The sequence below is a fragment of the Phocoena phocoena genome, chromosome 15 (assembly GCF_963924675.1).
Source record: "Phocoena phocoena chromosome 15, mPhoPho1.1, whole genome shotgun sequence".
NCBI lineage: Eukaryota > Metazoa > Chordata > Mammalia > Artiodactyla > Phocoenidae > Phocoena > Phocoena phocoena.
In genome coordinates, this window is record NC_089233.1 from 73,305,359 (window position 1) to 73,318,303 (window position 12,945).

Here is a 12,945-nt window from a genome sequence, read left to right on the forward strand (position 1 = left end):
CCTGGCCTTAAAGGTCTTTTCGCAACCCACCTCCAAGCAGCCTTCCCTGCTCACATCTCGCTATTCCTCCTCCCAGTGGTCCAGCTCTGAGGACCACACACTACTCATGCTTCCTGCTGCCACCTGCCCCCAGCCTTTGAGGATGCTCTACTTTCTGCCTGGAATGTCTGGCTTGCTTGGCCATCTCGAACATCTCATACTCATTCTTCAAGATCCAGTTGGGGTCACCTCCTCTGGAAATTATTCAATCTTTCTTCCGTGTCTCCGGGATCTTTTTCTGTTAATTCTGCTACAACTCTTACCCAATGCATTGTTATTGGCTGCTCCTGGCCCCCTGCCTCCTGCCCCAACCCAGGTTGGAAGTTACTGGAAGGCAGGAACTACTCACGCTCTGTGTAACCTTGCACGGGTTACTACTCTCTGAACCTCAGTTTCCTCACCTGTGAACTGGGGCTGACAGTATCTAACTTTAGGTGAGATAATACAGGCAAGGCACTCAGGACATAATGACTATCTCTGGACCTTGGCAAATGTGGAGGGAATGAATGAATGCTCCCTGGGAGGGTAAAAGAATAAGGCAAATAAGCATTTATTTATTGAGCACTTTCAATGTGGCAGGAAGGCACTGGGATCGGAGCTTAACATTCTTTATCTCCTTTAAGCCTCTTAACATCCTTTAAGGTAGGGGCTATCATTAGCTCCATTTTACAGATGAGGAAACTGAGGCTTCAGCAGTTGAGAACCTTGATGAAGGATGCTCACCTAGCAGGAGCTGGAATTCACAGCCAATCAATGCAGAATGAATTAATCACTTGGGTGTGGGGCAGGAGGACAAATAACCTATATCTTATAATCAAATGGTTTCAGAGCTGGAGTCTTAGCCCTGGGGTTCTTAACTTGGGTCCATGGATGGGGAAACTGCTGGGTTCCCAGAACAAACAGATAAGGTCCCCATCACACTCAGTGGCTTCTGACCCTTCCATCTCCCACCAACCCTCCCACTTCATCCAAGTCCTGGAGCTGCCCACCTTGTCATCTCTTGGCACGCCTGCCAGGTGTCGTATTCCAGGGTCGCCTGAGACACCGGAAGGCTCTCCAATTTCTGGGAACGTCCCTATCCCCGACTCAGAGCAGAAGCAACACCAACAGTCAGGTTTTCTATATCCTTGGAGATGTTGGGAAAAGGGGGAGAGAGCTCAGATCTGGGAGGCAGACATGCTGGGCTTCTAATAAAAACAAAGATAATAACAGTATCAAAGGCTAACATTTATTGAGCACCTACTATGTGCCAGGCACTGTCCTAACCACTTGACACATATGAAGCCTTTTTATCCTCAAGACTCTTCAAGGTATGTTCTGCTATTTGCCTCGTTTGACACAGGAGGAAACTGAGGCCCAGAGAAGAGAGGTAACTTGCCCAAGGCCAGGTAGCCGGTAAGTGCTGTGGCTCCACGGTACACTGGCAAGGTGTCCTTGGACAGGTCCCAGCCACTTCTCTGGGTGGCTTTCTCCAACTGTTACCTGCAGGGCCCCACCTCAAGGTTTGTGTGATGACTAAGATGGTCTTTGTACAGGCCCAGCACAGAGTAGGCGCTTAGTAAATGAACAGCCCTTCTTTCCTCTTAACTCTGATGGGGCATTCCTGGGCTGGCACTTCTGCAGCATCCTCCCCCCAGCTTCTCCCCTAAGCCAGGAGGGATCCACACCACCCTCTCTCCCTGTCTAACCCCAGAGCCACGCAGTGCCCGTTCTCGCTGCAGTTTTAATGATGTTGGTCATAATTCCCGCACTTCTGGGCAAAAGCTGCCCAACCCCCCCCGCCCCCCCAGGGGAGGGATGCCGTCGGGGAGTCCGCTGCCCGAACAAGGTCCCCCTCCTGTCCCGCCGCCCTGGGAGGGTTGGGGGAAGGGGGTGAGCAGGGGACGTGCTTTGTCCTGGGGTCCAGTTGGGTCCTGGGCTGCAGGGAGGGCGGGCTAGGAGGCCGGGGCCTCGCCTTCTGGGAGGTGGCCGGCGTAGAGGGCGGCCAGGGGCCGGAAGCGGGGACCCCAGCTGCTGAGATAGGCAAAGTCCTGCTCGGAGCCCGACGAGCCGCTGTGCAGCGAGCTGAGCGAGGCGGCTGGCGAGTCCGCGCCCTCGAAGGCGTAGGTCTGGAAGGCGTCGTAGGGCGGCACCGACAGGTCCCCGTCCGCAAGCGCCACCTTGCGGCTGATGAAGTCCCTGAACACCGAGAAGTCCGGCTCGGGGCTCGGCGGCCCCTGCGGCAGCGAGTGATGCTCCGAAGGCAGACGGGCCTGCGGGGGGCTCCCCGGGTCCCCGCCCGGGCCCACGCCGCCGCCGCCGCCGCCGCCGCCGTCGCCGCCGCCCTTGAGCTCGCCGAAGTCGTAGAGGCTTCGCAGTGCCGACATGTCGTAGGCTTCGGTGTCCTGCTCGCCGCCCCCCTCGTCGTTGTATTTGATGACGTTGTCCCGCATGTCCTCGTCCTCGTCCGAGCTCAGGTGGCTCTTGTGGTGGCGCCTGAGGGTGAGTATCAGCAGCACCAGCACTGCGCGGGAGACAGAAGGGGGCGCGTGAGGGCAGCGCCCCCCCCAGGGCAGTCCGGGGACCACCCTTTCCCTCCTCCCCTGCAGAGCTGGCTCAGCCTAAATGCTCATGCAAATTTCCTAGATTTCTGTGCAACAATACCTTTCTCACAGTCAGACTGTAGCTGGCTATCTGGATAGGTAGTGAGCTGCCCATCTTGGGAGGTGTGCAAATCAAGCCTATGCCACCACTGGGGGTGGGGTGGGGACAGAGAGCAGTGTTAAGAGATTTCATGGGTGTTGAGGGCTGGACCCAAACTCTGAGGTCTCCATCCTTAACTCTATGAAGAGATACATCCCCCTGAGGTCTCTGGGTGCTGGGGGGTGGCGATGGGAATGGGGCAGCTGAGGTCTGGGGGGAGTGAAATGTCCTAGACCCTGACCTCTCTTTCACCCTTGCCCTCCTCTGTCCACTCCAGAAGCCCTGATCACCCTATTCGCCCTCTGGGTCTCTGGTCCAGATATCTCCTGCAGGAGCCCTTCCCTGAGAGCTCAAGGCCGGGTTCAGGATATCACCTCTAAGCTCCCCTGATGAGGGGTTCCTCTCTATCACCCTGGTTCGGACCCTGGACCAGCATCAGCATCTCCTGCGAACTTGTTAGAAATGCAAATTCTCAGGTCCTGTCCTAGATCTACTGGGTGGGGCCCAGCAGTCCGTTTCAATAAGGCCTGCAGGTAATGCCCAGGCAGCTCAGGTTTGAAAGTCACTGCTCATTCATAGCACAGAGCCTGCCATGTTAAGATTCAGTCTCACCCCGCCTCAAAATACACACTGTGAACTGCCCTCCGGGACCTGGGGAACGTTCCCCTAGAGTGGTGCCTGGCATGCAGTAAGCAAGAGAACCATGCTTGTTGAATGAATGACTGAATGAAGAATTGGATGGAGACCTGGGTGATGCAAGGATGAGCAGGTTTTTTTGGCTTTCTTCACTTGCCTTCCAGGACTCTGCATACTCTTCCTCCTCCCACCTCACTGATAACTCGTTCTCAACCTTATAAGCAAGCTTCTCTTCTCCTCTCCTCTCTGACTTCTTAACATCAGATGTCCCAAGACTCAGTCCTTGGTCTTTTTTCCACACCCCCTCTCTTGTCGCTTTCCTTGTCTCGTGGCTTTAAATTCCATTTAGAGGCTGACAACTCCCATATTGCGGCCTCCAGCCTGGACTTCTCCCCTGAAATCTAGATTGTACATCCAGTTTCCTCTCTAGCAAGTCCTCGGGGTTGACCAGGAGAATCTCAAACTTAATGTGTCCAAATTTGAAAGAATAATCTTTCCCCCTTCCCACCCTCAGTCTCCCAGTCTCAGCGATGGCAACCCCAACTTTCCAGTTACTCAGGGCTTTTTGTATCTTTCATTCACTGATGAATCCCAGTGCCTAGAATAATTTAGCACATGGGTGGGGGTACTCACTGGACGGATAAATTAGGAACCGATGAGCAAATGAGAGAATTAAATGGATAGGTGGGTGGATGGATGGACAGACATGTGTTGGGTATCCTCTCAGGCACTGGATTCTTCTTGCAGCTCCAAACAGCTCAGGCCAGGCCAGTGGGCAGAACCAGCTGCGAGGGCCATGGGGCAGGGTGCTGGCTCACGACCTAACAAGGTGGATCATGACAGGGAAGGAGGTGGGATCCAGGGACAGGTTGGGAGGGAGGAAAGGTGTCAGGAGAGAAGTGGGAAAGATGGATGGTCGGCTTCTGAAGCTGGAGGCCGGGAGCTGCGGAGGGGGATGCCCGTGAGAGCAGATGGTGGGAAGCGCGGGCGGCAGGAGACAGATGTGCCAGGCCTGATCAGTGATTCCGCCCGTCACCTTTAGAGCACTGATGTGCACTTTCTTCGTTTGTGGGCAATTAGGCAGAAATTTGTTTGCACTGCCTCGGAAAATGAAACCGCTGTAAAGTGCATCCTCTGGAAAAAGGGTTTCTGAGCCACGGGCTGGGGAGTGGAGAGGAGGGGGGCGCCTCCCAGCTAGGAGGGGCCTGCCCAGGACCTCTGCAGGTCCCAGGGGTGGGTGGTGAGGCGTGGGAGGCAGCTGAATCTCCCAGGGAACTGAGCAAACCTGGGACCTGCCGTCTGGCCCTTCCTTGAGTTCCTCCAGCTCTGGTTGTCGTCCAGTAGTCAGGACAGAGGTGAGGCCTTTCTGCTTTAACAGTGAGAGGCGGCATTGTGGCCACCTGAATCCAGTTTAGCTCCTGAAAAATTGACCTCTTCCCTGGGGACACTCTGGGGGGTTCAACCGGCTGCTGGTGGAACTGATACCCAAGGAGATTTTGCCCCCAAGTGTCTTAAGATTTTACTCCAGCTGCCCCAAAGTTTTGCCCCCAGTTTAGATTCCTAGCAGGTGGGGTAGTTAAAGGAGCAGGGAACACAGGGTGAAAAGACCTGATTTCAAGTCAGAAGATGAACTGGGTCCCCTTTTGCGAGCCACTTAACGATCTGAGCCTCAGTTTTGTCATCTCAAAAATGGGGATGACACATCTGGCTGAGGGGTTCTGAGGTTCACAAGAGCCCTTTTTTTACTAAAAGTACTACATAAAGACTAAGATAGGACAATAGACATGAGAGAATTTTAAAAAATAGGCTTGGTTTTTCAAAATTAGAGAGACTTTGGGCCATGTAGAGGGTTGGCCAGCATGAACTTAGTCTCAGCTGGGGGCTGACACCTTCTGGAGTTGGTGGTAGGGCTGCTCCGTACTTAGGAGACTTCTCGTAGGAGCTGCGGGTTAGAACCTGGACATCAATCAAGCCAGCCCTTCCTAGGATGGGGAGGGAAAGTGAGACCCCCATGGGGGCACCTCAGAAAGGACATCCAGGGCCCAAGGATGGGGGCCAGTCGGGCGGGGGGGCTGGCTCTTGGTGGACTTACCGACCAGGATGAGGACACAGACCAAGAGGGCGATGAGGGCTCCGGGGCTGAGGGACGTGGCCACGACAAAGGCCGTGGTGTTGCAGGACTGGATGGCGCCGGAGCTGTCGCAGCCACAGATGCGGATGGTGAGTGTCCCCGTGCTGCTCAGCGTGGGCGGCCCGCTGTCCACCACCAGGATGGGCAGGAAGAACACGTCCTGCTCCTGCCGGTTGAAGCCCATGTGCTGCGTGTGCACCGCGGCTGTATTGTCTGCTTCGAAGAAACGGAGTGGTGTGTGACTTGGGTTCGGCCTCCCCCGCCCCAGTCACCTCCCAATTCCACCTCGGGATTTGCCTCACTCCGCCCCCAGCTACTGTCTCCCAGCTGACCCACGGGTCTATTCCCTGATCTCCTAAAATTCTGTTACCGACTCTCCCCAAATTCTGCCCCCAGCTGCCTGAAGGTCCTGTCCCCAGCCATAGAGCCCTCAATTCTGTCCTTAGCTGTCCTAAGCTTCTATTCTCAGCTGTCTCAAAATTCTGTTTTCAGCTATTCCAAGATTTTGTCCCCAGTGGTGCCAAGGTCCTGTCCCTGGCTATATCAAAAAAATTTTTTTTGCCTTTTGTCTCAACAGCCTTTTTTTCTCTCAGATTCCACCCCAGCTGTCCAATGCATCCTGATCCTGGGGTCCTGGGGTCCTTGGGTTGTGGCTTCCTGGGCACTGACAAGCTCTGGGTCATCAGAGAAGACTGGGAACACGGGCTGGCACCTGCCTTTTGCTGAGGCATCATTCTGTCAGGAGTCTCTTTAAGAGCTGAGCCTGGAGGGCCGGAGGCATGCCCCTTGGGGCCTGATGGGGACCCCCAGGGTACCAAGGTCACCTCACCAGTCTCTTTCCTTTTGATGCATAATGGCCAGAGGGAACAGGGAACTCACATGAGTCATACTCATCGCACTGCTTCGGCCTCGTGCTGGGAGTGCCTCGGGGGGTGGGTGTAGAGCACGGGCTCCCCCGCCCCGGTGACTCCTCCACACCTCTCCTGCATGGGCCAGGCCATCACTGACCCTCTGTCATTCTGGTGGCTGCCAATGCGGTAGTCGAGAAGTACTCAGAGCCCAGCTCCCTGCTGCTCCCATCCTTGACAGCCAGCTCCACAAAAGGGGTCCCGCTTCCCGCTGGGGGCCCAGGCCTCCCTCCTGAGTCCTCTCTGCCCTCGCAGGCTTCAGGCTGGTCTCCCTGACCTCAGATTTTGACAGCCTGGGTCCCTTCCCCAGCTTTGCGGTCCCAGTTAGCTCAGCCTCTTCCCTGCAGCCCCCAATTCAGTGCGCCTGCCTGGCCTTCCCCACCATGAACACAATGCAGGAAGAAGAGCCCTTGGAAGGGCCGACTTGTGACCTTGGGCACACCTGTGAAGTGGACTGGAGGTCCAGCTGAAACAAGACCGGTCATGGGTTAAAGCTCATGTGATGGGCACATAGGAGTTCATTGTGTTATTTTATCTACTTGTATACATCTTTGAAAATTTCCATTAAAATGTTAATAACTAATGCTGAGTTGGTCATTTACTAGCTTGGGAAACTCATTTAGCTTCCCTGGATCTCAGTTTCCTCATCCGAAATGGAGGAAAATAGCATCACGTAGGTGTGAGGATTAAACAGTGTAATTAGCACATAACCCTTAGAACAGTTCCTAACACATAGAAATGCTCCATGAGTGCTGGTTGTTAATTTTTTCATGCCCCACCCCCACGTGCTACACCCCACGCCCGCGCTCTGTCTAGGCTGCCCTGCCTTTTTTCACTAAGTTCCTGCTAGCTGGAACACCCTCTCCACTTTCTTGCCTGGGCGAATTCCTCATCCGTCATGCTCCAGCTAAATGTCACCTCTTTTCTGTGGCCTCCTTTCTACGCTTCCCCGGGAAGGAAGGATTTATGGCTTCCCCCTCCCTGCTCTGACTGCAGGTGCCACGCACACTTCTGTTACAGCACTTGTCATGCTGTGTTAAGGTAGCGTGTGCCTGTCTTTTCCCTGGCACTGAGCCAGCCTTGAAGAATGATGCTTGAATGAACCACATCTTTCAGGGTAACTGGTGGTCCTGGGTCAGCTCCTCAAGCTCCGGCTTGAACTCTAGCCCTCCTGCCAAAGGGTGAGTCAACTCCAGCTGTGACAACATCTGCCTCCCCCTGGGAAAGAAAGGCTCAAGGGCAAGATGAGGAAAAGAAGGAATGGTGTGGGACTCCTTTGCATTGGCTGCATACTTCTTATGTATCGAGGACTGGGTAGATACTTTAAATACACAGAAATGTTTAATCCTCACAACCACCAAGAGTTGTAACATTATTCCCATTTTACATACATGGAAGTTGAGGCTCAGAGAGAAGGGGCTTGTCTGAATTTATCCCGTGAATCGGTGGCACAGCTACCTTTTCCAACCACCCATCGAATCATCCATCCATCCGATAAATCTTTATTGAGTAACTAGTCTGTGCTTGGCACCATGCTAGTCATGGGGGGGTGGGGAATAATGGGGAGCTAAATCAACCATAGTCCTGGATCTGGCCTTATATTCTGATGCGAGAGACAAAGGTTAATCAAATAAACTCACAATTTAGTGTACGCAAACGATGGTGAGTGCTAAGAAGGCAAAGTATAGGAAGAGCATCTAACAGAGGATCTGACCAGTCTGGGGGACCAGGGAGAACTTTTTGGAAGAAATGATATTATTGTGAGCCCTGAACAATGAATTCTAGGGGAGGGAATAGTCCATGCAAAGGTCCTGAGGTTAGAAGAGGCATAGGAACTCAGGGAACTGAGAGCAGTCCTTTGCGGCTGGAGGGATAAGGATGATGACTAGAGCGAGTCAAGAAGAGGCTGGAGGGGGAGGCAGGGGCTCATAATAGAGAGTCTTAGAGGCCATGGTAAGGAATTGGGTTATTTTCTTAAAGGCAACAGGAGACCATCGATTGATGGGCAAAGAAGCAACCTAGTGACATATCATCCATCTATTTAATAGCGAATACTAATTAAACACCCTCTATAGGTCAGGATTACTCTAGCCCCTAAGGATACAGCAATGAACAAGACAGACATGGTCCCTGCCTTTGCTAAGCCTACCTTCTAAGCAAGGGAGCCTCTAATCTAAAATACAACAGTGGATGTGGAAGACCAGTTAGGAAGCTACTGTGTGTTCTAGATGTGAAATAAGAGTGGTAGTGGAAAAAAAAAAAAAAAAAAGAGTGGTAGTGGAGGCACAGAGAAGTGGACAGATTTGAAAAATGAGTGGATGGCTCTGACTCAGCCTCTAATTCCCAAGCAAGAACAGAGGAGAGGAGAGGACATATTTGTTTCTCAGGGTTGCTGTCTTTGGTCATGGAACCATATGTCTGGAGAGCTCTGGTTCCTGCTACTCTTTCACCCCATAAGAGGAAATCCCTGAGCACCATGCCTTTCCCTCTCAGCTGCCCTCCTGGGCAGCAGCTGGCTTCATTTGGGGAAGCCAGTGGCCACCCCAGGCCCCAACCCCACCCTTCTAGGCAGGATCTGCGCCCAGCACTGCATTCATCCATCTGGCCTGACATACATCAGTGTCAATCCTGGCTGCAAAAGCAATATTTATAAATCACGTTTCCAAACTGGCTACAAATTTGTACAAAGAAACAGATGGGTTGGGGTAGCCGTTTGTCAACTGGGCTATTTATATGGTGAGGAGGAGGGGGCTTGGCACACCGTGGGAGGGGCCGGGGGACTGGAGGAGGAGCCCTTTCCTGGGAGTGCCGGCCTCAGCGCCGGATGGGAGCCCTGGTGGCCAACCCAGCCCCCAGCCCCCACCCCCCGTCAAAGACAGGCAGTTGGGGCAGAACGTCAGGCCCCTTGGGTTGGAAAGATTGTGAACTTGGTGAGGTCAGTCCAGGGCTATTTGTGTCTCCGGCGCTCAGCTTGGGGTACCACTGCCATAGTGAGCAATCAGGGCAGCACTAGTCGTTAGAGTTGTTAAAATACTGAACTACTTCCAGAAAGGTTTAAATAGCCATGACTCTGAGTCCCCCAAGTCCTTCCCTGCTGCCTCAGCCTCTCCCTCAAGCACACCCCCAACTTTAACACGATCGAGTCACTAAGGGGTTCAAGCCTGGCTCAGCAGAGGCTCCATGGTCCTACTCCAGATTATTTATGATCAGGGTCCTTTCTGATTGATTATCTGAGCTGCGCTGGTTGTTAAATATTTTTAATATTACTCCTGGAAATACGGATGGGTCTGGCTTCAGAAGCCACTGAGGGAAGGGGTGTCAAGGTCTTGGGGGTGATACCAGACCTGGAACAGGATCAGAAGGAACCCACATGATCCGGCCCCTAGTACCTCTCTGACTGCATCTCCTCCAGTCCTGTCACTCACTCACCCCAACTATGCAGGTCTTGAACGTCCCAAGCCTGTTCCCACCTCAGGGTCTTTGCACTTGCTGTTTCTTGCACTTGGATCATTCGCCCCCTCACTTCCTTTAGATCCCTACTCACTATTGATTCCTTCAGAGAGGCCTTCCTAGATCACCTTATTTAAAACAGCTTCTACTCTTGCCTTGCTTTATTTCCTCCTGTTTTGTCTAACACGTTTTTGTTTATACGTTTTTCTCTGGCCACGCCGTGTGGCTTGCGGGATCTTAGTTCCCCGATCAGGGATCAAACCCGTGCCCCCTGCAGTGGAAGCTTGGAGTCCTAACCAGTGGACTGCCAGGGAATTCCCTAACACATATTTTTGAATACCTACTATGTGCCAGGCACCCAGGGTCCAGCACTGAATAGAACAAAGTCCAGACTCGTGAAGATTGCTCGTGAGATAGGTGTGGGTTTGAGTCCCAGCCTCACCACTGACTCCCTATATGACCCTGGGTAGGTCCCTTATCCTCTTAGAGTCTCATCACCTGCACAATGGGGGGAGGGGTAAGAAAACCACCTCCCAAGGTGACCGTGAGGATGTAAAGAGAAATGCGAGTGGGATAAAGCACTTTGTAAACGGAGAGGTGGGAGTGTGTGCGTGTGGCTTATTCCAGTCTTCACTTAGATCAGGGGCTCTTTCCACCCTGGATGCTGGGCCACCGCCCCACTCCTCATGTATTCCCTCTCTATACCTTTCCATCTACCATTCTCTATCCTTGGGAAGCCCTCCTCCACTCAGCCAACCCACCTCCTGCTTGTTCTTCAGGGTCTGGCTCGCAGGCTGGGTAACATCTCCAGCTTGGCTCAGACTTTCTGTGTGATCTTGGACCACCACTGGCCCTCTGGGCGCCTCTGTAGTATGGGAAGGGGCTGGGGAGGCTAAGCCCCTCCCTCCATGGATCCTAGGATTCGGTTGTTCTGAGATAACTCACCTTGGATGTTGAGCAGAGAGAAATGAGGGCTGCTGGGAGCTTCAGGCACCAGGCGGAAGTAGAAGCGGTGCCCGCTCTGGGGCTCGTCTCTGTCTACCACACTGATGGTCTGGATGAGCTGAAGGGTGAGGAGGGGGCAGGGGGCTGAGGTGAGGCCAAGCCCACTCTGGGCTTGAGTAGAGGGTGTCCTGGCCAGCCCTGACACCGACCCCCAGTCCCCAACCCTTCAGTGCTACCTGGCCTGGCTCGGCATCCTCACACACGTCTGCCTCGTAGGGTGTGGCCAGCTCTGGGGGATTGTCGTTCACATCCAGGATTCGGATCCTTAGGGATGCCCGGGATAGCTGGGCATGATTGTCTGTAACAAGAGCACAGCCGTAGGGTGGGAGGCATCAAGTGTGAGATTTAGACACCCCCCCCCCATCTACTGCTAGGACAAGAGTAGGCAGTGAGGTCACACTGAGAGATCTGTGGGTTGATCAAGCTCATATTAGGACCAGGACCAAGGATGTCTGGCTAACTGGGTCATCACCACCACCACCATTGCTATCATCATCACCACCATTAGACCACCACTGTAACCATCGCCATTACTGTCACTATTGCCACCACCACCACGGCCATTAGCACTGGTACCACTGGCATCATCGCCACAACCTCCATCACCATCACCAACACCGTCACCGTCTCCACCGTTACTACCTTCACCATCACCATCACCATCACCAGTACCACTACTACCATTAAACCATCACCACCATTAGCATTATTATTGCCACCTCTACCAACATAACTATCAGTACCACCATCACCATCCTCACCACTATCACCGTCACCAATGCCATCACCACTCCTTTGTTGCCATCACCACTAGAATTATCGCTGCCGCCACCACCACTGCATTGACTAATACCACCTTCCTCATCTCTACCATCATCACAAACACTAAGGCCATCACTCTCACCACCCTTACCACCACCATCACCCCCCTGTGGCCACCATCATCACCAATCATTCACTATCTCCACCACAACTTCCATTACCGGCCCCACCAATACTACCATGACCCCCGCCATCATCACCCACATCACTATCACATCACCACCCCCCACTCTCACCTCCAACAACACTACAATCAACATTGCCACCTCCATTCCATCACCGTGGGGTGCACAGATTTCTCCTGGAGTATCCATATCCATTATTTCAGGTATCCTTGCAGAAATCCTATGGTTTGGTACAATTTCTATCCCCATATTGCATAAGGGAAACTAAAAAACATGCTAAAGTTTAAAGAATTGATCAGCTGACAACTAAAGCTGTCTCTGCTCTTTTAAGACCTGATCATGAGAGGGCAAGACAAGTCCACTGGAGGTGGGTCTTTGCCAAGGTCCTCAGCAAAGCTACAAAGTCCCCACTCCTCCAACTGCAATGTCTTTGAGGTCAAGGCCTCTGTTGTATTAATCCCTGGGTCCCCAGCATTGTGGGATGTGGCATAGAGCTGGTTCTAATAGATTTGTTGAATGAATGAATGAAGCCTGGAAACATTTAGACAGAAAGAGTCTTGAATTTCAGGCATGGCTCTGTCTCTGACACAGTGTTTGACCTTGGGTAAAACTTTTCCCGCTCTGGTATCAGTTTCCACACCTGGAAAATGAACAGCACATACAGATTAAGAGCAAGGACTTGGGAGCCAAGTGGTTCCAATCTCAACTCTGTCACTTAGTAGCTGTGTGATCCATGCCAGGTCACTTGAGCTCTCTGTGCCTCAGTTTTCTTACCTACAAAATGGGGCTACTAGTAGCAGGTTGGTTAAGAGGACAAACTGAGTTAATAGGTGCAAAGCACTTAAAACTGTGTACATAGCACATAAGTGTTACATAAGGATTTGTTAAATCAACAGATATCCTTGAATGACATTCAGTGACTCTAGGCTGTTGGGATACCTCATCCGAGAAGCACCCTGAATGCTGGCCCCTTATAGCCCCCCACCCAGACCCCTGAGTGTTCATTGGTGCCCTGTCCTTGGCTATCTTAGCCATGAGTTCATTACTGACATGTTCTACCCGCCAGTGAAATCAAGGACGTCCCTGGGAGAGGAAACTACCCGCTTCCAAGCAGTGACCTGATGGCTGGGTCTCTGACCCGGCTGAC

General features: G+C 52.8%; 1 protein-coding gene across 1 annotated transcript in view; it reads right to left on the bottom strand.

Moving 5' to 3' along the window:
* Positions 1-1,245: 1,245 nt before the first annotated feature.
* The window catches only part of CDH22 (cadherin 22), a 69,608-nt gene continuing 57,908 nt past the window's right edge, over positions 1,246-12,945 (bottom strand). Inside the window, exons 8-11 of the mRNA XM_065892725.1 lie at positions 11,028-11,149; positions 10,792-10,909; positions 5,450-5,701; positions 1,246-2,542 (exon numbers count right to left, since the gene is read on the bottom strand). Coding sequence (XP_065748797.1) covers positions 1,974-2,542; positions 5,450-5,701; positions 10,792-10,909; positions 11,028-11,149 — 1,061 coding nt within the window. The 3' untranslated portion in view covers positions 1,246-1,973. The remainder of the gene's footprint in view (positions 2,543-5,449; positions 5,702-10,791; positions 10,910-11,027; positions 11,150-12,945) is intronic.